This window comes from Diadema antillarum, unplaced genomic scaffold, assembly GCF_040938485.1.
Source record: "Diadema antillarum isolate AM-2024a unplaced genomic scaffold, OU_Dant_1.0 seq00001628_RagTag, whole genome shotgun sequence".
In the NCBI taxonomy this organism is placed as follows: Eukaryota; Metazoa; Echinodermata; class Echinoidea; order Diadematoida; family Diadematidae; genus Diadema; species Diadema antillarum.
Genome location: NW_027272337.1, coordinates 337,234 through 364,638, shown reverse-complemented (window position 1 = coordinate 364,638; position 27,405 = coordinate 337,234). Strand labels below are relative to the sequence as shown.

At 37.8% G+C, this 27,405-nt stretch overlaps 1 protein-coding gene across 1 annotated transcript in view; it reads right to left on the bottom strand.

Annotated features, from left to right (window-relative positions):
* Nucleotides 1-27,405, bottom strand: part of LOC139711230 (uncharacterized) — a 57,558-nt gene that overhangs the window by 14,087 nt on the left and 16,066 nt on the right. Inside the window, exons 3-4 of the mRNA XM_071623148.1 lie at nucleotides 18,638-18,689; nucleotides 1,763-1,861 (exon numbers count right to left, since the gene is read on the bottom strand). Of these exons, the coding sequence (XP_071479249.1) occupies nucleotides 1,763-1,861; nucleotides 18,638-18,689 (151 nt within the window). The remainder of the gene's footprint in view (nucleotides 1-1,762; nucleotides 1,862-18,637; nucleotides 18,690-27,405) is intronic.

The window sequence follows — 27,405 nt, the reverse complement described above, 5'->3', positions numbered from 1 at the left end:
AGTGAAGAAAAAGGAAGTAAACACTTTCTTTTTTTATTCAGATTGTTCATGTATGACTTCAATACGAACCAAAAAATCATGAACACTGTTCCAATGTGCAAAAGAAAATATAGTACAATAATATTGCTCCCCGAATAACAAAGCTATTGAAACTCAGTCATATTGCACAAAAGATTACATAAAAGACTAGTAAATTTGCCTATTTCAGTGCACCGGAAGAGAATTCGTCTGTAACAAAGAAAGATTTTCGTATTCACTGTTAGCATTACCTTTCGTTTCATGCTGTATTTATCGTAACTGTTAATCAGTGCAGTGCATCGACTGTGCATGCTGGTTATTACTTGGCATGTTTTCTTCCATGAAATGTTTCCCATGGAGCTGCTATGGAAAAACACTATGCAAACTAGGGTGCAGTTTACACGGCATTTCATTGACAAGCGTGAACCCGGACCGTAAACACGAGGCTAGGGCAAGCAGTAATGCCCCCATTCCACTGAGATTTTTTTTTTCTCATCGGTTACCCATCGGAAGCAAAGTTTGTTGCCTCCGGCCACCAAGCGAAGTGTACAGGATCGCAGTCTGATGAACCGATTTGTGTTGGTCGACTATCGAGTCAGTGTTAGACAATAATATTGAGCGTGGTTCTCATCGAACGATGTTGGACGACATCGGACGATGTTGCCTCGTACGAAAGGAGGCACTCATTCCTGGCTGACCCACTTTGACGAAAAACTCAATTCAATTTAGTTCAATTCAATTCAATTCATTATTCTCATTCTTCTGTTTTTTCCAACAGAACATAACACAGTATAAATTAGGAGTTATAATAGATCACAAACGTATACACACAACTTTGCAAATGAAATCAAATAATAGAGATAAAGTTACATATAATATGCATGTATACTTGCAAAAATAATACAAGGTTATGTTTCAGTTGAGAAAAAAAAAAGAATTGAGAGGTCCACTGAAAAGCAAGCTTGTAGATTGTGAACTACTCAAAGAAAAATCTAATGAAAATACTTATTTGCATATGCTTAGCACAAATATATTTTAAGACAAGACGGAACAAAACAGGAGACACACAGCAACATGACACGACTAGACAGAAGGGATGGAAAATGGAAGAAAAAAGGAAAAAAGAGAATGCCTACACGCTGATCAAAGAAACGAAAGGGGGAATTGAAGAAGTGCTTCAAACAGCTGGTGGCTGCACACAGCCGTGCAGAGATTATGATGGTTATTTCATTATAATGAATTCAGAGATTAATGGATTGCTGGTTGGATGATGAACCCTGTGGTTGGTGAGACTTGGCTAATGAAAACGAAACATCAGAGAGGGTTTAACAGAAAGGATTTTAACTTCCGGTTAAAAGAATACAATGTTTGAGAATTGTTCATGTCGCAACTTAGTGAATTCCAGAATCTAGGGCCTGTGTATGTAAATGTGTTCTGAGCCAATAAAGTTCTCAGAAGGGGTAAATGAAACTTATGAGATTGCCTAGTGGGATCATTATGGAAAAACTGATTTCGTGTAAACATTGAATTGAATATACAGGGAAGTGCACTTGTGTTGAAATTAAACATAAACTGACCAAGTTGAAAAAAATACAAATCTTTGATTTCTAAAATCTTATAGTAGTAAGGGCCGGGGGGGGGGGTATTCTGAAAATTTTAGAAATATCAGTCTGGGATGGACGAGCAGCTCTGGGGGCGCAACTTTCTCTCTGCATAAATTATAAAGCACCAAGAAACATAGTACCTGTGCAATTAATCCCCTCTGTTCCATCAGGGCAGTGACAGGTGTAGTTGGTCATTGTCTCTTCGCACCATCCATTCTCACACGGGTTTATGCTGCAATCTTGAGAACAGAGAAAGAGTGAAAGTGAGGGAGGGAGAGATACGAAATCGACATCGGTGTAATATCGGAGAATGATATGATTTTTTTTTTCGGTTTTTGACAGATGATTACCCTGATTCTGGCCTGATCCTGAAATGTGTTCATAACTGGACCATACTTTATTACAAGTTGAATAGAAAGTCTCTTTATTCATTTAAGCATAAACTTAAACTAGTTTTTTTTTTAATTCATATCTATAACTATTCTTCAATCCTCCTCGACATTCTCTGTTCATACTTCACATCACTGACATTATCGATTATGTAACAATACGTCATGTGCCGCGCTCGTGATTTCTGTATTATCTCCTGAACTTCCTTTGTACACATTTGGTATCTCTGCTATTGTACACTGCATCTGACTAACTAGTACCTCGGCTCGCTCGTTTGATCACGCAACTCTCTAGAAGTCTTGTGCCGCGGACATTGTTTTCTTTGTTTTTTCTTTTTCTTTTTTAACTTTTCGGTGTTTACATTTCTCCAATTTACAAATTGTCATTCCTTTAATTACATAATTATACCAAGTAAGAAATTAAATCTCACATCCGCGTCTGGGAATCTACACTCTACAAGCGAGCATTGCTTCTATGTAGATTCCTCATATTTTACATGTTTTATTGTCTTATAAGCTGTACTTGACAATTCATCCATGCTTTTATATTGTGATGTTAATGTTTTATGTATTTGTTGGAATGTGGAATATGGAACAATAAAAAACAAACAAAAGACAAACAAAAAGAAAAAAAGTTTGAAAACTGTATAAAAGTTTCATTGCGAAATCGGCTTTACACGTTCTCGTGTTTATGATCCCTGACGTTAGGGTATAATGCGATGACACATAACATTTTGTCACAAAATGTGCTTATATCATGGACACCAGAGCTCGTAGGAAGATGTACCGAAAGCAGAATGCCTTTATTCCCGAAAAAGAGAATTAGCATTTTGAGGCCTGCATAAAAAAGTGTATAATGTCTCAACCAATTACATTCCATCAAAATACTGTTGATAGAAACCTTAATCAACTGATTACGACAATGGATAGATGAAACTCCGAATTTATTTCATTTTTTTAAAGATAAGTACCGTTGTTCCACTCCTGAAAGTTATTAGATTGAATTCCATTCAATTCTATTTCAGTCGTTTATTGTCCATATCGGGATATTTCTTTTGTCTACATACTTCTACAAATACTACATTACATGAACAGCATTCAGATGACAAAATAAAGGGCTGATTTCACGGAGCACGAGAACGATTTCCAAAATACGCAAATGCAAAATCCAACATTCGTATTTTAGTCTGCAAAAGATTGCCAGACGAACGCGGGGGTTCTGAAGCGTCGTCAAATGTCAAATGTCGGATGTCGTTTTTGCCTCGGCGAGAATTCTCGGGCGAGCGGACGTAATATCTGGCCTGTCTTTCGTCGCATCGACTTTCTCGGCAGAGCAATTAAAACATCCAGTTTTTATTTCATATTGTAAGATAAGACTTTCATTTTGATATCAACAGTGACAATGACACCGATAGTGACAGTGGCAAAGTCGGGGTGGTAGGAGAAACTAGGGTGGGGCGACGGAGCCCACTGTCTGACTGTTAGTATTGCCGTCCGTGTTGATGTGTTTTGCTACGGTGCGCCAAAAGGAACCAGGTCTGATTCTGCTATACAATATCACTTCCCCGCAAATAGTTTTGTGGGGAAAAAAATCAACTAACGATGCTGTTACCCCTGATTTTGACAGGAGAGTAACATTTTGAATGATTTTGTACCGAATTACTTCACTCCAGCTAAATAGCTCCTGTATTAGTGGCGTGCACACGCAGGTGTAAGAGTCCATAATATGATTATGTACCAGATTAAGTTCGTATATTACGGTATAAAGTAAAACCTCAATGGAATATTGACCTAGCACGTTTAACCGTTGGCGATATACATCTAGATCATGTAGGCCTACGTGATTATGAGTAGCTAGGATTCTGCAGAGTTAGCTTCTGATTCTAGTTCAAGTAGAGCGCCTAGGCCCATACACCATTTGAGAGGCGAGACTGAGGCGCAAAAGCGCAAAGTAGAAGCCTGAAAAGATATCATCTGCATACTTATAGTAATTCTAAGGAACATGGGTTTCCTAGGTAGAAATTTGCAAAAAATTATAACAAACTTGTACCTGATTCTGTGAAGATGAGACTTCGCCTCCTAGGCAGACCGTGCGGAATTCACGCTTTGAACCACGGCGCTGTGTATAGCAACATGCAGCGCATCAGCGCAGGGCTGCTTCGTTCTTTGCGTGACGTCATAATTTCGGTCCCCAAAATGTCGCCGTCAGATCGGATTCTAGCGGTAAGAAAAGTTTCTAAAAAATCATCTCTCCATCGTTCTAGAGATGTTTTCACGTTCTGAAACTTAATTAGTGATATTTCCAGAGACTTAAGCTTTCAAGAAATGTATAATTCACTTTATTTATGAATATCAAGCTATTTTTCGCGTGATAAATACTTTAAGATAATGTGTGGGGGAACCTTGAATAAATCGAATGCTTGTGAGGTTGACTCCTGAAATATAGTCCCGGCGCAGCGACCCAGAAAAAATGACTTCGTTCAACCCACCACGCAGAAAAGGTTTGACTGCATAGGGTGGTCGGTTGGACCCTCTGGAACACCCCTAGGTAGTATGTGATATCAAATGGTGGTATCAATGAAATTTTACAGGCCATTTTAGTTGCGACATGACCATATTATTCTTCGAGGAAGCGTCTGCGCACACTAAGACTACTACACGTACCACTAGCACTGCTACAGGCGCCAATGCCAGTGGTGCGTGTTATAGTCTTAGCGTACAAAGACTTTTTCCGCGACAAACATCGGTTTTTGCCTGCAAACTAACTTTTCACGCTAAGCTGGGGTCGGTGTAGTGTAGTTTCCAGACGTTTTTATTTCGTCTTTATTTCTCCGAGTTGAAGCAAGCCAAGTGAGAGTGCATACCCAGCGATTGTGACGCCCGAACCGTTTTTTGTGGCAATCATTGAGAATGCACCCTCACTCGGCTTAGCGCAATACAGCGGGCTTCTGCACAATACACAAGCTGTAACTCAGAGAAATAAAGGCGAAATAAAAACAGCTAGAAATAAAGACTAGGGTCGGTAACGCTTGTCGCTATTGCGGCACTGAAAATGACAAAATTATCACAGTTTTTGCATTTATTTCACGAAGGATTCATCGAAACGCCTTAAAACTTATATATATGCATGTTGCTATAGATGTCAGCAATACAATGGCATGCATTGTAAGGTATAATATTGTACATGGTATCCATGGTAACCGGATGCCTACAGGTGATTGGTAACTCCCAAAAATATCTGGAATTTAGACAGGTTTGTTTCTTTTGCCTTTCGTGCACATCACTCATTGTAGATGAGCTCTACGCTGTAAAATTAGTCTGGATAAAAAGGGAAAAGACGCCCAAGATTTTTCCCTCACTTTCTCCTCAGCATTAATTCATAACTGCACGTTTTGAATAAAATTTACATATGATATTTCATTTTATTCTATATATATATATATATATATATATATATTACAATAGTTAACGAACACAAAAGTACGCTTAATTCTTTGATGGATAATCCAGCACACGTGTTTATTCCTTCTTTAGAAAGATTTTATCGGTATTCTTGAATAAACTTCCTTTAAGAACATGAACAATCAATTGCTTTCCTCTGCTCTTTTCCAGGATTGTTTTGAATAACCATCGCTCTGTAATACTCGAAAGAGCTACTATAGAATATTGGCTTTGCTTTCTGTATTCATCTTATTTTTAAGGGAAATTTGTGTCCATACATTATTAAAAACTATATACATTTGCCTGTGCTTTGAAGTCAAATTTGTGTTGAAAGTACGACGGATGCAACTTTTTCATGCATTTTACTATTCGAAAATGATACAAATCTTTCTTTCAATGGCCGTTTATTATGCCTTTGCTTACAAATTTTGCTATAACTTGAGAATGCTTCAAAATATGCTTCGCATATACCTGATGTCGTACACTTTATGCAGAAGGAAGGACATGCTTATTGAGCTTTTTGAAATTATGGGCTTTAGTTTTCGAGTTATTGACAACTAAATTCTGATTGGATAATACTGGTTGCCATGGCAACAGGGAAAACTTTTTAAACGAAAATCAATCAAAAATGTGTGTTTCTTTTTTATTGCATCTATAAGATTAAAAAAAAAAACAATGTTTGCAGCAGCAGGAGGCATTTTTGGGGTTACCAGTCACCTTTAGGCATCCGGTTACCATGGTAACCATGCACAATATTATAACTTACAATGAATCCCACTGTATGGATGACATCTCTAGCAACATATACATATATAGTTTTATACAGTTTCGATGAATTCTTCATGAAATAAATGGAAAAACTGTGTGAGTTTGTCGTTTTCAGTGCCCCAAATAGCGACAAGCGATTACCGACCCTAGTCTTAATTTCTAGCCGTTTTTTCGTCTTTATTTCTCTGAGATGCAGCTTGTGTATTATGCAGAAGCCCGCTGTATATACTGCGCTAAGTGGAGTGAGAGCACACACCCAGTGATTGCAATTCGGTCGTCACAATCACCGGGTATGCGCTCTCACTCGGCTTGCTTGAACTCTTGAAATAAAGACGAAATAAAAACGGCTAGAAACTACACTACACCGAACCCAGCTTGGCGTGAAAAGTTAGTTTGCAGGCAAAACCCTTGTTTATCGAAGAAAAAGTATATGCGCGCTAAGACTACTACACGCAGCACTGGCGCCTGTAGCAGTGCTAGTGGTGCGTGTAATAGTCTTGACGTGCGCAGACTCTTTTACGTTTGTTCCAACAAATCATGATGAAAAGTGCCAGTAAAATTCTACTGACACCACAATTTGGAACCACATACTACCTGGGGATGTTCATAGAGGTCCCATCTACCACCTTGTCTGGTCAAACCTTTTCTGCGGGGTGGGTTGAACGAACTCCTTAATTAAGCCTCTTACAGGAATTAGCGCCTTGACTAATAACAAAAAAAGCAAAAACTGTAGGCACACACAAACAACAAAGGAATGAAATGAAGAGAAAGAAGAAATACAGGAAAGTGAAAAGCTTCAACTCAAGACAGCTGCTGCTATCAACTCTCCTTGGAAACATTAACTCCCATGGATGATTATTGAAAAATTTGCTTTGTTCGCATATCCGTCGCGTGTTCTTCGTGTACGTAACTGGATGTAATTAAGCAATGGTATGTACGGCATTCGCACATGTGTTGTACGTCGTGAGAACTTCGCACAAACTGCGCAAGAATATTTTTCGGCTTCATTGTCGGCACAGATTCGAAGAAAAACTTTTCCGAATGTTGGATTTTGCCATTCGCGTCCTTCGCAAATCTATCAAGTGCTCAGTGAAATCAGCCCTTAAGACCTTAGAAAGACATCATTCCGTCAATATCATCCACATTCCAATGTGTACTGATATCTACTTCCAAAATTAAACAGCAAAAATCCTAGAATGTTAACCCGTTCCATACGGGAACCTGGTGGCCTGTGTATCAATTCTATGGACATTTAAGAATTCAGTATGGAACGGGTTAAAACATATTTCTGGTTAGGGCTTAAATGCATGGAAGAGTCATGACCGAAGAATTATCTTGAAAAGAAAATTTTATAAGCCCTTTAGTGGGCACGCATCTTACCAGGTATTCTACAGACACGACGACCCTCTGGAATGCCTAGTCTGCTAATCCTCTGATTACAGCGTGTGGCTTTCACTAAGGAATATGGTATCACCTTCGGGATGGTTCCCGTCTTGCACCTTCTGACCATCGGAAGGGTGTAATTTAAGCTGTAGCCATCAGAACACGTCGATCCAGGTCCTTCATAAGCTCTTGTGGACACCGCAGCCGCCAGTGAACCTTATTCGCGTTGAGCAATGCATGTAAGGGCATATGTATGTATATATATATATATATATATATATATATATATATATATATATATATGTGTGTGTGTATGTGTGTGTGTGTGTGTGTGTGTGTATTTGTGTGCGTTCGTATATGCGTGTATTTGTTTGTATAAGAAGTGTACAATTAAGTACGTATAAGATTTGATAGAAAATAATCTATATAAATGTTGTTTAGGTTTGTAACTCTGTAACTCGACATTAAAATTATTAATGGAAATTTCCCCTTTGGGACTTTTCCAGAACTGTCCCGACTAGGCGATATACCCGATTTGATCTACACAACTGTATGTTCGATAATCTCCCTACACATCACTACAACTAACACACAAGCCAAGCTGCTCAAGAACCAGTTAGGGTTTGTTATTATTATTTCAAAGTATAGATTATCTTCCAAGTTGATATTTGTCACTGATATTGTGTATTAACAGCTCTGAAAAAAAAAGAGATCATCATTGGTTTTCTTACTTATGAGCTGTAAATGCAAAAGTAGGTCCCTGAATATTTTGCGATAGAAATGCAGGCTCCGATTCTATATTTTTGAATGCTTTTCTCTTTATTATCATAAAAAATGCAATCATTAGTGTACTTCAATGTCATTGTCAACAGTCAGTGTCCATTGGTGTCGCATCTATTGGGGGTGAGTAAAGTTTAAAGTGATGTAAAACGCAAATATACGTTTTGAAAGACCGAATGCTTCAAATTTTAGGAGAACACATCAACAAAGTTTGAGGAAAACCTGACAAGCCATTGACAAAAAAGAAAAAAGATGAATAAAAAATGATAAAATCCGCGTCTCCATCCCTGCATTATTAGAGTACTACAGTTCATGACAACACTTATGGACAATTATGAAAAAAAAAATGTAAACAGCATTCCACAAATTGAATTTTTATAAAAATGGATTTGAAAATGGATTTATATTTGATATTCTTATGAAAATTATCAATTCCCTCTACTTGTTACTTACATCCTATGCAAACAATAAAAGAAAATGATTCAATTTTATTAACATTAATGGTGTTACCTAAAGAGACGAGCAGTAACGCACAAACGAGGCAGTGGGACGTATTTTGAAATTCCATTCCGATGTAGTTATCTGTAAGGAATTCATTTGCAGACAAAAATTACTTATGATATAAGGACTGGTTCACTTTAATCAATACGCTCCTTTTAATTTTCATCTTTTGCGATGAATATTAGGTTGACAAGAATCATAAAATCACAGTGTCACTGTTTTTAACAGATATACAATCGTTAGAAAGGTAGTTCTGAAGTGAAGAATAAAGAAAAACAATAAAATCAACAAGCAGATGACAACAGACACGACGTGCATGTACAAAGCAATTAGAAAGCGTTGATAGGATGGATATATTGGTTTAGAAGATTTCCAAATTGCCTAAATTCGAGACTACAGTTTGTGTATACATTGATTTGCACCTTTCTTAGAAGATACTGAGGCACTTTCCCTTTTTTTAAACAAAAAGTCCAAGTCAGTCAATGATATGAACATTTCATTATAAACAAGAAAACGAAATCTGTCTACATAAATGTTTTAATGCAGCCATTCTCTGTCAATAGGTATCACACCTGTACGCTCTGTACAACGCCACGCCCTACAGCACGTGACAGGCAGAGTCATAATTATACAGTAGTCCCGCAACCATTTCGGTTGACGACGGCTGCAGAGATATCGATGTTTTTAAAGATAGCATGTTGAGTGGTCTATGAAATCAGTGTTTCGAGAAAAGCGCCCTAAAACTTTCCTTGCCATGCATTCGCGATCAAGGAGACGTAAACGTAATCGCAATCAAGGAGACGTAAACGCGATCGCCATTAAGGAGACGTAAACGCGATCGCGATCAAGGAGACGTAAACGCGATCGCGATCAAGGAGACGTAAACGCGATAGCAATCAAGGAGATGTAAACGCAATCGCGATCAAGGAGACGTAAACGCAATCGCGATTAAGGAGACGTAAACGTAATCGCCATCAAGGAGACGTTAACGCAATTGCGATCAAGGAGACGTAAACGTAATCGCGATCGAGGAGACGTAAGTTGATATTCGCCTCTGGTTACTGGAGGATAAGAATTTGGCCCCGAGCATCCTCCGTGATAATCATTCAGGCATAGCGTTGGCGGTCTGATCAACGACCAATCAGTGACCGCGATGCCATGGGATGTGAACGCGTGAGAAACACACCCCATGTTCGCACATGCGTATTTCATTCTTAGTTCAGTCACTGCCTCGAACACATGACGTATACCTCAATGCTGGTCGCAGAGTACGGAGCAACGGTCTCCCTAATGCCCCAGTCACACTGTGCTTTGCGATGGGTTACGTCCGCCGCGGATAGATACGGATGAGCGAACGCAGGGGGACGCAGCGTAGACGCAGGCATCCGCAGGGACGTATGTAGACGTATCTGTCCGTAACTCATTCGTAAAGAAACGCACAATGTCGGCGCCAAGCCTGCGAAATTTTGAAATGTTCAAAATTTCGCAGAGGGATTCTACGGATGCAGACTTACGCAAGTAACCGTAATCAAACATAATTATCCGTAACTGAACGTAACTACCCGTAGCCTGGACGCAGACCATCCGCAAGAAAATTTACCTCCCGTCCGTTTGCGTTCGTTTACGTCCACCGTAAGTATCCGAAAGTAACCGCAAGTTAACGTTTCTCAACACTTTCGTCCGCTTACGGATATTTGCGGACAGTTACGGATGCTGCGGACAATTACGTCCTTCGACATTTTCCGTTTTCCACTCGCATGGGAACACAGAGACTCGTGGGAAGCCACACAACTCGTGTTGCCTAGCTGCAGCGCATTTACCTGAAGGAATGCTACAACGCAGTCGGAGCTGTGGAGAGGCAGAACCGCATGGTCAAATTATGACATTTCTCCATAAAATGGTCATTTTAGGTGGCACCAATATATTCATGACATCGGTTGACCCTTGGTGCTAAACTTTTTATCTTACACTCTTTGAATGTATATTGTTTTCGAAAAGGCAATATAATGGGTAGGGGATGGGGTGACAGCATTTCATTCACTTTTCTGGCCGGGAAAGGTGTGTGACAGCGATAACTTTATAAAATTCTCTATGTCAATGATATGTCAAAATTCTCTATGTCAATGATATGTCAAAATTCTCTATGTCAATGATATGTCAAAATTCTCTATGTCAATGATATGTCAAAATTCTCTATGTCAATGATATGTCAAAATTCTCTATGTCAATGATAATATGTCAAATTCTTCAAACATCCTCTCTTTCTCATTATTTGCGGATGATAATAATGTGTTTTATCTGATTCTGATCGATTATCAATACTTTCAACGGCGAATTAACGAAGTTACTCCATTGGATAAGAGCGAATAAACTGTCAATAAATATGCAAAAAAACTGCAAGAAAAATGCATGCTGTTCAGTAATTCGCCGGAAAATTTACCGAGAAATGTTTTCCTGGAAGACACGGTCATATAAAGAAGTCTCTTCCATCGAATTTAACCTTACCTGGGGTTTGCATATTGATTCTGTATGTCGTGTTATTTCAAGGAATATAGGTATTATAAACAAAGTTAAATTTTATCTTCCCCAAAATGTATTTGTTATGTTATATTCTACTTTGATACTACCTTACTTAAACTATGATATACTCCCATGGGGAAACACTTTTTCTACTTATACAGACAGAATAGTATTATTACAGAAAAAAGTTCTTCGTATCATACCAATAATTTATTTCACGAAAAAAATATTTTGAAAATTTTTGACCTTTATCGTTTGCAATTAGGACAATTCATGTATAAACTCACTAACCATTCTCTCCCCCTTGTGTTTGATTCCATGTCCTTAAAGAATGAAACTGTCCATGCATGTCCAACCCGTCAATCCCATGAATATCATTTGCCTTTGACTAGGACGGTTTTTGCAAAATCTTTATTCTCCTTTTCTGGACCAAAATTCTGGAATTCTCTTGACAATGATATAAAAGAAGCTTTAAGTTTCAATACATTTTCTTTAAAATTAAAGAATTATTAAAAAACTTTGTAAGCAGCAAAATAATTCATTCTTCTTTTCTTTTACTTTTGATTTTCAAAACCGTTGTTGCGTCGGTAACCTCTCTACTCTTTGCTTATCAGCGAGCCTGTGCTTCTGTGCCTCCAGTGCCCTGGTTATGACCCACCATTTCCCTCTCCTCTCCCCCCCACCCCCTCCCCCCTTTCCACCTCGGACTTTCTACCTTCCTTACTATCTTTCTATCCTCTCATCAATCTTTCCTTAAAGAGAGCCGCTTTGTGTTTGTTAATGTGCGTTGGTATGTGTGCATGTATGTGTGTATTACTCTGTCTTTTTTTTTACTACAGTTTAGGGAAATTGTTGTTGTTGTTGTTGCCTTTGTTTCTTGCAATCATTTTTTTTTTCTGTATGAGGGGACTGCATTCTACAAGCCCTGCTTTTTAGCAGTCCCCTCCATTTCCAGCAATATTGTTTATGCATTCACAACAGTGACGTAACAGTTATTTGTATCTCTGTTGATAATTTACCTGTATCTCTTTTACAATATTATTCTGTTCATCGCATTGTGGTACTGATTTCCTGACATCTGTGTATGCGAGTGTTTCATTGTATTTCTAATTATTTTTGTTTGTTGGAAGTGAAAATAAAATCAACTTGAAAACTGAGAACGAATTTAGTATTTCTCTATATTCTTAAACACTTTACGCTCCATGGAATGTGCATTACATTTTTTGTATATGATATTGTACTTGGGTTTGGGAGGGCTGTTTGAAAGTCTTGATGTCTTTTTTTTCTCTGGAAATTTAATAAGCATTGTTTATTATAAAAAATCTCCTTAACATAACCCAATAAGTCATGAATATCGCTGCACAACGACAACGTAACCACAGTTTTGTCTATTCCATGACTGTGAGTAATAACTTTCATACTCTAATGTTTAACTTATCGATCTATATTGTATTATATTTGTGGTATAATTATGTTATGTATTCTTTACATTTATGAAGTTTATTCATATTTGAGTTGCACAAATAAAATTTAAACCTCAAGTTCAAAATTTCATATATCTTTTATCACTGTAAAGCAAATTAAAGGATAACGAATTTTTTTCACATCTTGTACGTAATTCAATTTCAGTTTTCCCCAGTCATGCCAGTGTACAATGTAAGACAGTCCAATATGTGATAACCTTGCAGTCATAATATAATACACTGACTTAGCAGGAATCGTCACAGAAAACAATACTGTCCCTAATTATTTATGACAATCTGTAACTATCCGTAACCATCCGAAAATATCCGCAACTCTCCGCAAGTGTTCAGAACTATTATGTGCCAATTCGTAAGAATATCCGCAAGTGGACGCAAGTATTCGCAATCTGTTCGTATTTGTCCGTATCGCCCGCATTTTCCCGGTATGTTTTGAATAAATTTTTCTAGTGACAGCAAAGGATCCGCGGGAGTCCGCAGAAAAAATCGACTTTTTTGGACGTAGCGCCGGACGCAGAGCATTATGTGACTGGGGCATAATACAGTTGCAGAAAGTTACTACTCGAGGATGCTGCAAAATTGTTATACTCAGGAAAAACACACAATCTCGCTATGAACTCTGAGAATTAATCTTTCCTTCCTACGTCCAGTCGTCATGATGGAATCTACGTCTGACATATGTCTGATGAAGTAAAAGGAAAATAATGTCTTTATCTTTTTTTAAAGACATAACTATAACTACATTATTGTTTACATGGTAATATTCATCTGTCATAGACAAGAATTTTCTACGATTTACACGACAACGTTTGGTCAGGCAATTTCACAATCGACGGATTTGTTAATGTCGCCATTACAAATACCTCCAGAAAGACGGGTTAACATACAGCAATCTAAAAAGGCAAAAATATATTAAATATTGGGTGACCCACGTATCATATAAATATATATGCTATCATGTTATCAACAATGTGAAGTCTTTCTTACATACTATTCTTTAATTCTGTAAATTATGTAATTTGAAGATTTATTTCAATACATTTTTTTTTTCAATTATAAAGACCGACTTTTCTCAGTCTTTCGTTTGAGTAAAAACCAATTGATGTTAATGTAAAATCGTGTAGTCTTAAAACAAATACAATAAAAATGTTATCAACCTCTTGTTGATTATTATAGAGGAAATATCCACATCGCTCGTACAAAAGGAAAGGAGAAATGGAATAGTCTCCAACTTCTGGCGTCCCAACTTTTTAACCATCCAACATCAAAACAATTTATCCATCCGTTTGATTCCTCTTTTTAGCAAATTCTGCTGCGAGATTTGGATTCAGATCTAAGTTAATAATATCTATTGGTTCATAAATTACAACATATTTTCATTCATAGGCTGTTCACGACAGTATACTAAGCAGATGAACTACAATTCACTACTTTGAATGAAGTAAAACACACAGGCATGGTAGAATGACAGCAATTATTTCAATCATGGACATTAACATAATTACATTTTGTTGTTTTTTTGTGTTTGTATTTGTGATGTAATGTATTTTGTAAGGCAGCTCACCACAAGCTCTGCTTTTTTGAGGTTCTGCCTTCCTTGTACAATAATTTCATGCATGTTATCTCCTACATGAAAAAGATGGTAAATAAATGTTTCACAAACTTGAACTTGAAACATAACTACACAAACATGTAATGATTACATATTTTTGATTTATGTCTAGGTGATAGTATCATGTGGTTACCTGTTACTTTTGACGAGTAGATGAATCCGTCCCTTCAGATGGTTTAACTTGAATATGCGGTTTACCGGAGTCCCCGACGTTTTGTGATGACACGACAAGTATTTCAATCGACGTCTTTGTCCCTGTAAGGTATTTTAGCGTCCGCGAGTGGTTGATGATATAATCAGCAGCTCTAGGTTAACACAGCAGTCCTAATCAATCTATATTGGTGTCGCGAAATCAATGATATAAATTCTTGCCTAACAAAAAGATAACGTTTGAGGTTGGTTTTTCCTACGAAGTGATCTATTTCCGTCATAGATATGCTGACAGAAACAGGGAGAGGGAAGTAGGCCTACATGAATGCTCCTTTTGTGAACGGTTGTTTCTTTCTATTTCTTTCGAGGAATCGTTTGAAAGCTCCTCTAGGGATGTAGTGACAGTGAAAAAAGAGCTTGACTCCTTCAATCCTTTTCATCTGCATGGAGTTTGAAATGGAGAATAGAGAGATTTCAAATGCGCAACATTTCTAGAGTTCCGTAAACGAAGGAGATGTTAATCCCATTCTAAATATGTGACCCGCTACAACAAAAATGATCCTAAAGTCGGGCGAGGTCGTTTATTTGAAAATTGCATGACTCAATTCCCTAATCTTTCTGCTTTAAATTGATATGTTCTTAATTGTCCAAATTCAAAATCCACTTTTTCTGATGGCGTTTGATGCCGTATCTACTGAATCCATAGCATGTTGAATAAAGTGTTATTGACGCGTCATGACGTGGAAGAAACGTCAGTGGCTCAAGGAAACAGACCGATGACGAAGCGTTTTACCATTCTGTCTCATTTACGTTCATTGATCAGGTAAATCATGATGACCTATTGCATGGTGTGTTCGTAGCGTTTTTCCGAAGGCCTTTGCACTGTCGTTAACAGTCCTCAAGCGTTACTGACAGTCTCGAGCGAATAGCGCTGAGAGATTGATATACGTGCTTGCGAGTGAGATTCGTGATATATACTGATTGTTATTCATGAGCCGGGGAGAGCAATTTCTATTAAATAATTGGGGGGTTTTTCAGTTGAATAAATTACAAGATTTGCCTATTTGCCGTCAACTACACGATACCTTAAACTCCACTTGTTCCAACACGTTGGGCCCATCTTTGAAATCAAAAGACTCGTGCTTTGATTTATTCAAAATAGAGGTGCAATTTCCTATGTTCTAGGTGTTACAAAAAACCTGTCCCAATTTTGATCCCTAAATATTTAAAAAAAAATACATATCAGATAACACTGACATTAATATGAGCAATATAGTTGTATAGTGAACAATTTTGTTGGATGTAGTGCAAAAATAAAAGCGAAGATAAGTTTCATTAAATTCAGTTGGAAAGAGGGTACACAAACAGGTGGATTACCAACCCGTCCCTTTTCTGTCAACTTGCAAAAAGTATGTCGCTTAGGGGCAGTGAAAGCTCTCGGAGAATTTCGGGAGCTATTCTACCCATGGCCAAGGGTATAGCAATTTTTGCATTTTACACGAAAGCTATACGAGTTGTTTTCTTTTTTAAGGGAGCGTGTTATTACAAGCTTGATAGGAGATGTAAACGAAGCTCTCTGCTGATGAGATCATAAATAATTTTTTGGCAATATGTCTCTTTAAAGAAAACTGGTAGATGAATGCATTCACTCGTGCGTCGATTAATGCCATATAATCTTCTATTCCATTGACTCCCCATGGACTGAAATTTTCAGCATTAGAAAGTGCATAGAAAGGGCGTACACTGTAAAAAACATCGGTGTTAGATTTGACACCACGGGTGTTTAAATCTAACACCGATCAAACTTCAATAGAGGACCACACCCACAGGTGTTAAAAATGCACTGTGATGGTGTTGAAAAAGTGGTCACCTGACACTTCGTGGTGTTAATTTGACACTGTACCTGGTGTTATTTCAACACTGTACTGGTGTTAATTCAAAAATGACACCACACGGTGTTGATTTGATATTTGTTGGTGTCAATATCAATGGTTTAACACCCGTCCAGCTTCAATAAGAGACCACACCAGCTGGTGTTACTTTGGTGTAAATTTATTTTCACATTTTTTCAAAAATCTAGTATTTTAATGTAAAATTCTTGATCGTCTTTGTTTAAATTAAAAATCAACAAGAAGTGCAGTTACTAAGAAACTCTTCAAAAAACAGTTTAAAATTTGGAAATGACACCCGGAGGTGTTAATTTAACACCGTATATGAGCACCGAAAATTTAACACCAGCTCGGTGTTCACTATTTAACACCGGACTTTTTGCAGTGTAGAGTCTGCTACAGAAATAAAGAATTAATTTCATTACCATTTTTGTAATAACCTTCCTGTAGCCAGTAACGCATTGGCAAGCTCCATCTCACACTTCCAGGGCATACGAAGCGCCTGACATTATCATCGAAAAAAAAAAACACCACAAAAAATTAATATCTTTTAAAGGTTATCATTTCGACTTTCCCCTTCCAATAAGGAAAGAAATACATAAATACTCATCTGGTCGCTGAACAAAATATGGAAAGCATGTACACAGGTTTGCTTTTCATACATTATATAAACATATTGTCTAATATTTGGATATTATACATGTATGATATTTCATTTGAGGATAATGTGACCGAACATAAAATACAACAAAAAAATCGCAAGCCCTGTTTTTGTAAGGAATATGTGAAACGGGTCAAACTATACTTTTAATATTTCTGTACTTAATGAAAGAGAAATTCGTCTTTAACATGATTCTGAAAGATTGGGGTTAAGGAAAGAATGGGGATATTGTGTATTAGCAGGTTTTCTCTAACGCTTAGATGAATGGTAAGATAATCATACGACATTGTCTTAGAGGCCGGTTTTTATTTCTCAGAAAAAAAAACCTTGACACACTCTTTACTTTATTTTAAATTGCAATACATTATATTGTTTAAAATCTTATTGGCTGAGAAAAAGGCGTGTGGAATATCATTTAACTATGAACGTATTGTTATCATCCCACTTTCTGTTTTATCAACGAGTGTAATACGTCATATATTTCTTCAATGGTGATAACGGGCGACGGGAGAAGGATAAAAGTCATAGGAATTTGCTTGGTGTACGGAAAAAGGGCAGATGTTGCAATTTACTGGAAACATTATACACTTCTAGATGTGGAAGATGAATAATTTATCTATATAATTCAGATATCAATTATTGAAACCTGAATGGAGATGTACGATGTGTTTATAGTAATGAAACCCCCCATAGTAAAGGTTTTGATATTAGTTACTTCTTCAGTAAATGTGGAATTGAAAAAGGTGGTAAGTGATAAAGAAAGCAGACTATATTAATGGACTGTATTTTGAAAGGTTTACGTTTAAAGGGATGGTGCAGTATTGGTGGAGATGAGGAATGGGCTTTTGACTTTTTGCGAGATACCAAGAAGCCACTCATTAAATAGTACAGAGCTATACCGTTCTAAGAGAAATTCAAAGCTTATTTGATGAAAATTGATTTTGGAATGGCTGAGACATTAAAAATGAAAGCGTGCAATAGAGCGTTTGCACATCACGTGATAAACAATTGACCAATCGGATAGCTACATTCTTTCTAGGCGTTGTATAACAGAAACAAGGAAAGTGTCAAAATGTGTCTCGCCCATTCGCGTAGAATGGTTTTCTAACTACCGGAATGTTTGACCCCTCCTATGACCTTTGACCTTGTGAGTGACCTTCAACTCACCAAGAGACATTTACCACCCATGTTTGGTCTCAAACGGACATATGGATCAAAAGTTATGGGCCATAATAGAAACGCGCCATAAAAACTTAGCATTGGGCCCTTAAGTTTCTTTGACCCGTGTCTAATGCCCTTTGACCCGGTGGTGACTTCAACTCCTCAAGGGGACATCTACTATCCATGTTTGGTCATAAACGTGCATAGGGATCAAAAATAATGAGCCATAACCAAAACGCGCTGTAAAAACCTAACATTGTTCCATAAAAGCTTGTTTACCCCTGTCTGTGACCTTTGAACTTGTGATGACCTTCAACTCCGCAAGGGACACCTATCATACAAGTTTGGTAAAAAACGGACATATGGATCAAAGTTATGAGCCATAATCAAAAACGTGCCGTAAAAAGTAATCATTGGGCCCTAAAAGTTCGTTGACCCCTGTCTGTGACCTTTGACCTTGTCATAACCTTGAACTCCCCATTTGACATCTACCATCTAAGTTTGGTCACAACAAGACATATTGATCAATAGTTTGGAGCCATGATCGAAACGCGCCGTAAAAAACTCAACATGGGGCCCTAAAAGTTATTCGATCCCTGTCTGTGACATTTGACCTATTGTGGTGAGCCTTCAACTCTCCGAGGGACATGTACCATGATATAAGTTAGGTCACGAATGGAAATATACATCACATTTTATGAGCCATAATCGAAACGCACCGTAAAAAAAGAAAAAAGAAAATCAACATTGGGCCCAAAGGTTCATTGATCCTTGCCTGTACGCTTTGACATTGAGGTGACCTTCATGTTTAATCAAATGTGTAACTTTTCATAACCACCTTTCCTTCCAAGTATGATTGAAATTGAAGTCAGAGAGTTATTCAATTTTTGTAGCGTTACGGACGGACGACGGACGGACAGACGCTGCAGGCGATCCCTTAGTCTCTCCTTACCTCCTGTGGGCTCGACAAAACTGAAGTTTTGTAGCTGGTTTCTTCTTTGTTTTCAGCTCAGTTCCCAGCTACAAAACTGCACTTCTCCTCAAAATCACAAATACCCTGTTAATCTAATGTCGTCATAATTTCCATACTATTCATGGTCCTTAGTTTTTCCTTTGAATTTTCTTCAACGTTGTCATTGACAAGAAAACGACACTGTGTCATGTGATTATATCAACAACGAATAATTTTCCGTTGTTTACATATCACAATGTGCTACTGTCTTATACTCATGAACTGAATAAGTAATGGACGAAGCGCTCATTTCATCAACTCCTTAAACTCCGAACCATTAGCCTGGGTCTTCATTATCGCCACAAGGTAATTTGGAGTCGGTTAGGTAAACAAGCTTTAAGGAGACCTCCGGATGATTTTCAGATTTTTACATTTTAATCACTTTATAAATTTAGTTATACTGAGGACGTAGTTTCGAATTTATGATAATATGGATGAAAAAGAAGAATATTTTTGAAATTTATAACAAATTAAACGTACCTCGCATGTGATTGGCTAATAGATTCATACTGTATGTTTCTGCAGTTTGAACGTGACGACGCGACGGGCTGGTTGATGTGTGTTTTGCGTTGAAAATTCGACCGAAATATTGGATTATTCATTAATCTGGTGAGTGTAGTCTGTTCTTGAATAGTTGATTTAACTATTCAAGTTTAAATTTGCCGACCTAGGGCCGTGAATTAGACGCAATCGAGAAGGGTGAGGTACCTCACCCAATTTCCATAGAGACAGTGGTTAAGAACATCCACACAGCAATGGGTACTACAACCTTCCGTCTGTCTACGGAGGACGGCGTTAATGGCAAAATACAAAAGAGTCCGGAGGACAGACGGATCTTTCTGTCTAGGTCACCGTAAGAATGCATGAGTTGGGGCTCAAGGAAGCAGAACAAAAGAAGAAGGTTTGCATTGCTTATACACAGGTGAACTCGCATGCAAGCGATATTGTAACGGAATTACACTGCTATAGTTCTGAAATAAGTGATCCTCCTATGTCATCATCCTTCTTCGGTGTAATTTGTTTAAGATTTTGAAAGTATTTTTTTCTCTGATTAAGAGCCACAATAAATTCCATAAATCTATACATTGAGCTGTTGGTTTATGACTCTACATGATGTGAAATTATGAAAATCGTCTGGAATGTCCCTTTAAAACATACGATACCCTACTTGGAATGGGCATGATGGCGGCCTAACATAACTTCAAATGTGTCAGTGATAACAAATCCTAGTGGTAGTGTACTCACAACAGCTGTTGATGTTTCGCTCACGTGGGCGATTCTCTATTGGTAAACAGACAAAATTTGGCCTTGAGTAAAAACGTAATTAATAGCATAAATGATGTTGAAATACACGGAGTTTGGCCGCGTGAGATTGGCTGAGTACAAATTTGTAGCAGCTACCTGGCAACCTTGGTCGCATCAGCCAGATGAAGTACAAAACAATTAGATGATAGAGGCGCACTATCTATTACTGTTGGCTCCGGGCCAATGCTCATGTAGAGGCTATTTTCCTAATTAATAAGGCGAAACTGGAAACGAAAAACTGTTTCGCTGATATGTACACGTGCAGCTCGGTAGCTTTGCCGCCTCAAAGGCCTTTGTCTCGGTCTATTGCTAAATACGTCGAAGAAGAGTTAGAGCGAATTCAATACTGAGAAATGTGATATATATTTACCATAATTTATCTAAATATCGTGGATTTACTTCTAAAAGTTTGTACTCGACATTCAACTTTAAGAGTACCATTGGGAGAGCACAGCACCCAGTTCACTGAACAATTATAACTCACACAAATTTCCCTAAGTCTACACTATTGATAAGAATGATTACATTTGACAAGAATTGTGCCTCTCAAACATTGGAAGATTTAAATTTCCTAGTGCTTGTGTTAGTGCTATGTCAATACTAGCATGTACGGGCGATAAAAGTGAAGCTAGAATTTGCCGGTGTTGAGCATTAAGACCCATTTCCGGTGACTGGTGTTCGGCTACGGATCTCTACAGAAATACCATACATAGAGATCAGTGTGTTTGGCCCGGACGTGCCGTATGGTGATGAATATCGCCTGCTGAACCGAGCTCTGTCGTTTGTGTGTTGTCGATTTACGTGTTTTTTCTACCCATTGGCCAACACTACCCCATGATCTAATCATATCTGTCATTTTGAGTTCATGTCTGTGTTAGTGTAGCTATATGCGAGCCCGCCATTCGCGTCTATGACATCTTATGCGCGCTGTACGTGCATAAGTCTATGATAAATATCTATAGATTAGGCTCTTCTCATCTTCGAGAAGGGATAATATTTGTGCTTCTTTAATCCGTCGTCCCTAATAATAGGTCCAAAACTAAGCAGCCATGACTAAATGTGACCATGCACCACAAAACGTACAAAAAGTCGCACTCCGTGATTTTGTACGAGTAATGAAAATAGGTGAAATGGGTCAACCTAACCAATCTTGAGTTTTTCATATTTTCTGAAAGATCAAGTCTTTTTTCTATATTATATTAAAGTTTGGGATCATAAAACAAACAGGAACTTGCATTTTTCAGCAGTTTTTCTCGAACACTTTTTGGTGGAATAGTGTGATTAGTTGTTTCTCATAGGACCCTCTTAAAATTTCTCAAGAACCCTGTCCATACATACTTTCAACTCCAATAACTTTCAACTCCAATAACTTTAGAGAGAATAATGCTACTGCATTGAAAGTTGGTATTAATCATGTACAGAATGTGCCAATGAAGCATCTTTAATTTCAAATTAATCTGATAATTCCTTCATTGTTGTTGCTCCAGTGGTCAGCATCCTCTTTTTTGTTCAATTCATCCCACAGCTATAGCATAGCTTGGTAAAGATTAAGCGCTTGAATATACTCTGTACTTCAGAGCCTGTTTTCTCAGTTCACATTTTCCAGAGTGTGTGCTTTCTTTCCAACATTTAAATAGGTTAGGAGAGTCCATTTGATTTGAGTTATACATCATTTTAAAGCTTAGAGTCTGCTCTTTCAGAATCTACTCTCAAGTAAAAATCCATGTCTGGCGACTTTATGTTTGTTTTGTGACGCAGGGTCACAAATGATAGCATATTAACATTAAATTCTATCTAATTGGAATAATATAGATTCTAAGGGGGATGATATTGTCATGAATAAATTTGGACGATCAACAAATTGAAATAAACCACGAGAGTAAAGTGTTGGCGAAAATGGCTTGAATTTGAACGCCTTTTCAGTAATTCGAATGCAAATCTGATAAAATCGCGCTGGAAAGCAATTGACTTGAACCAAGCGCTATTACTTGTTGTCTTGCAATCAAAACGTGATCTTACTGACTTCACGGTGGAAGTGTGAAGATCGATAATTGTGATCGGTATCGCTTCGCTTGCGTTGTGACCGCCGGTGATTGAAGACAGTTGCTTGCGAGATAACGCTAGCTCTGGCCATAGCGCTATCACCAACACCGTACTTGAAATCTCACCGAATGAATTGTATTCAGCGCGAACCTTCAAGGCTGGACATTCAATGCTTTATCCAGTATTTATCTACAGCATCTCGACACTGCAATTTAACGTTTACATGTGTGTGCCATTTGCATTTCCTGCGAAAGAGTGACTGAGACAAGTTGCCCCCAATCAATGAGTACGAGAGGTGCATGAAATCCTTGATTTATTTAAGGTCTGTCGGCGCAGGCGATTTGGCATTAGCGATTATCCATGCACTAGCTCAATATGTCGAATGGGCTACGGCATTTCGAAAGACATTTATTTTTCAGTAAGATGTAAGTAGGCTAAGCTGTAAGTTGTAATCTCCTTCCGCCACTCTTAATAGATTAAGACACCAAATGGTCTTACAGCCAATTAATAGCGCTTTGATTTGAATGAATGAAATAAAGCCAATTAGAAAAGGATATGGATACCGGAGAGAGTCCCAGCCGATAACATTCAAACTTTCCACTGTCTACATTCAGCTGCAACCATAAATGAAAGCAAGTAAAGTCACACAATGTAGTATCGTATGAAAACGCGGAGAGGAAAGTGATAGGATGTTACACGATTATATCAGAATGCAGTGACACATTTACAAGTTGAAGATTGGAAAAGATTATAGTTAAAGTGCGTGACGAGTACATATTGAGCTCACCCCACCCACCCCCCCCCCCCCATCCCGCAACGTCGGAGATTGAGGACAAGTGCATAAAATTTTAGGCAATCTATATATTAGTCTACTTGTGTGTTGTGTGTTGTGTGTTGTGTGTTGCGAGTTGTGTGTTGCGAGTTGCGTGTTGTGTGTTGTGTGTTGTGTGTTGTGTATTGTGTGTTGTGTATTGTGTGTTGTGTGTTGTGTATTGTGCGTTGTGTATTGTGTGTTGTGCTTATGTTGTAGGTATATTAGCGGATATGTTAATTTTCTTTCGTTGAAAAAGAAAATATTACATTTCTGATCAGGTTGCATCGGTTCCACATCATTGTGAGTGTCTTGAAGGAATTTAAAGCAAACCTAGTCTTCTGGAACAGGTTGTACGTGTTTTTGTTTTGTTTTTTTCCTTTCCTTTTTTCCTAAAAAATTCACCAGAACAACTTATTTCCGTCCTCTCATACCGCAACTAATACAGCAAAACTAGAATCACTTTACACATACAACAGTTTTTTTTCTGTCTGTCTGTCTCTCTCTCTCTCAAATGAATTTCTCTTTTTGTGTCTCTTGACATGAGTGTTCCACTGTTTATTCAAAGTTGCCCTCTTCTGGTTGAGTGCATGATTGTAAAGAGAATTAGCTTTCTGAACCGAATTGGAAGAAATATTGGATCTAGTGTAGAATAATCAAACTAACTAACAAACATTGTAGTCAACATAGACCTAATTATGGATTATTATTTGAAGGACGTTGGTTTGAAAAATAATAGATTTATCTACTCTTCCCCTTAACGTTTTGCTCAACAGCCATTTTTTTTTTTCAGTTTAAATCAGTTCAATGTATTTTCATCAAACAAAAAAGTACCGGTAATACACAATACAGAGTAAACATCTGTCAACTCATTGGATTAAGCAATTTGGAAAAGAAAATACAAGTCAAGAAATAAAATGCCAAATGAGATGAACGAATAATTATAAAACGGGAAAGCAATGCATGCTTTGTCATAGTAAGAAAGAATGAATTAAGTAATGAAAAGTGTAATCCACAGTTTGGTACAGGCAAATCACTCAAAAGAAGAGTATACCGATAACATACATCCAAATTTAATCTAGATATGAACCATTCACGCATTTGAAATAAATAATGAAAAAGATAAATAAAGAAAATATCAGTGCACCCGATTTCACGGCGTTATTAATAATACTGATTGAAGTCCTCTGAAGAGTGCTTAATGACTTGCAAACATGAACCTCGTTTTGGTAATTCACAAGCAAGTCCCGTTAGATTTATATGAAAGAAGTAACTGGTTGTAAATAAAAAAAAAAAACACGGGGAATATGCAAATCGAAAGTGACTGAACTTATTCTAAGTAGCTAATGACGTTTTTATCATGATTTTGACGTACAATGATTTATTGTGTAACATATTCATAAATAGTAATTGATATACATTGTTGTATGAAATACCTATATTCATGGTTCGACATTAACATTCTTTCTAATATTTTTTTTTCTTCTAGTGGCCTGTTCGGGTCACCGAAATCTTTAAAACTAAAACTTGTGGTGGCCCAGAAAAGACATGTAGCAATGTAAAAATATGTACATTATAAATACATATACAACTATATTAGAAGAAGTAGGCCTACTTATTTCGTTCCTTAATAATTGAATTATGATCTATGACATTTTAGTTTACTACAGGATTTTGTGAAATGCTGTTTTTCATTTGTGTATTTTGTACAAATAAGCAGATGAAGATGGGTTTGATCAAGTCGATAAAGGTGGATGTTTGTTAAGAAATTTTTGTAGAATTTGGAATCACTTTTGTATACAATGTATGAATTTGCGTAAATATTTATCTGCATGTTTTGGAAATAAAAAAGTGATAGAGCAGCCGGGGTCATCAAACGAGGCCGACCCCCACGAGCAAATAGCCCACAAGTTGATAAAAGGTCCATGAGCCATACAACCGGCCCACGAGTCATACAGCCCATGAGGTCGACACTATTTATTATACGCAATGAGGCCTATGAGCTCGACACTAGGTTAAAACAACCCACGAACTCGAGACTATAGGTAAAAACAACCCAGGAGTTTGACGTTAAACAAGGAAAAGTAGAAATTACGCGGTGCGTAATATATGTCCCCGCCGGAAGTAGCATTTTGTAGCAAAATGTACGATATAGGTAAAAGGTCATAGGTCAAAGAAGTCAAGGGTCAAAATTCTGTGTAGAAGTTTCGAAGCCCTCACCTAGTGCCATTACATAAAGCAAACGGAATCAAAATCGGGTTAGAAATGGCGAAGGAGTAGCATTTTGTAGCAAAATGTACAATATAGGTCAGAAATCAAGGTCAAAGGTCAAAGAAGTCAAAGGTTAAAATTCTGTGTAGAAGTTTTGAAGCCCTCACCTAGAGCCATCACATAAAGCAAACAGAATCGAAATCGGGTTAGAAATGGCGGAGTAGCATTTTGTAGCCAATGTACAATATAGGTCAAAAATCAAGGTCAAAGGTCAAAGAAGTCGAAGGTCAAAATTCTGTGTAGAAGTTTTGGAGCCCTCACCTAGTGCCATCACATAAAGCAAACGGAATCGAAATCGGGTTAGAAATGGCGAAGGAGTAGCATTTTGTAGCAAAATGTACAATATAGGTCAAAAATTCAGGTCAAAGGTCAAAGAAGTCAAAGGTCAAAATTCTGTGTAGAAGTTTTGAAGCCCTCACCTAGTGCCATCACATATCCAGCAAACGGAATCGAAATCGGGTAAAAAATGGCGAAGGAGTAGCATTTTGTAGCAAAATGTACGAGATAGGTCAAAGGTCAAGGTCAAAGGTCACAACTGAAATTCTGTGTAGAAGTTTCAAAGCTCCCATGTAGTGCTATCATATAAAGCAAACAGAATCAAAATTGGCACATAAATGACAGAGAAGTAGCAAATTGAAGATTTTGATCACACACGGACGCACAGACAAACACACACACAGACAGACAGAAAGACACACAGACACACAGACACACACACGTACAGAATCCGTTTCATAGTCCCCTGCTCGAACTCGTTCGGCGGGGACAAAAAAGGTCCGTGAGTCATACAGCCCATGAGTTATACAGCACATGAGTTCAACACTTAAACCCATAGGTAAAAACAGCCATCGTGTTCGCCATTACAACAAGGGGATTAATGCGTGGGGCTCGTGGGGCGTCAGTGTCAAACTCATGAGTTGCATGGCCATGGCATGGGCTGTACATTAAACTGGTGGGATGTATGACTCAGTGGCTGTATGATTCATGGGTGTCGAACTCGTGACGCCAACAAGTGAGATGTATTTACCTGCCTAGTTTTTTCTTTATTTCCTTTTCATTGTGAATAGGATGCTGATATCAAACGAAGTTCAAATAGGAAACATTATAAAATAAAAGTGTACGTGTGTGTGGGTGGGTGTGTGTGTGTGTTTGTTGTTGCATGCTGCTGTATTAGTATTATTATTGGTCCTTGTTTTAAAACAAGAATAACTACATCATACCATTCTCTCCGAGAGGCAGTTTTCCCCGTTGCACAGATTGCCTCAATATTGATAACGGTCTCTCCTACGGCTTTTTATTTTTAAGATAAGATATAATGTATGTTTATGTTTTCAAACGAAAATATTGTAATTATGAGTATAACCCAAATATACATGTGGATTGAGGAAATGTAGGAATGTTAGTAAAATACATCGGTGAAAATGTTATGAAATTCAGACAGATTCAAATTCAGATCTGTTTAATTAAGCGTATCCGGGCACTTACCCCCTGGGCAACTACCCTCCGGATAACTACCACCCGGATAATTACCCCCAGGTCTATTCCCCCTTAGGGCAACTACCCCCCGGACAACTACCCTCCTAGGGCAATCACCCTCCAGTGTCA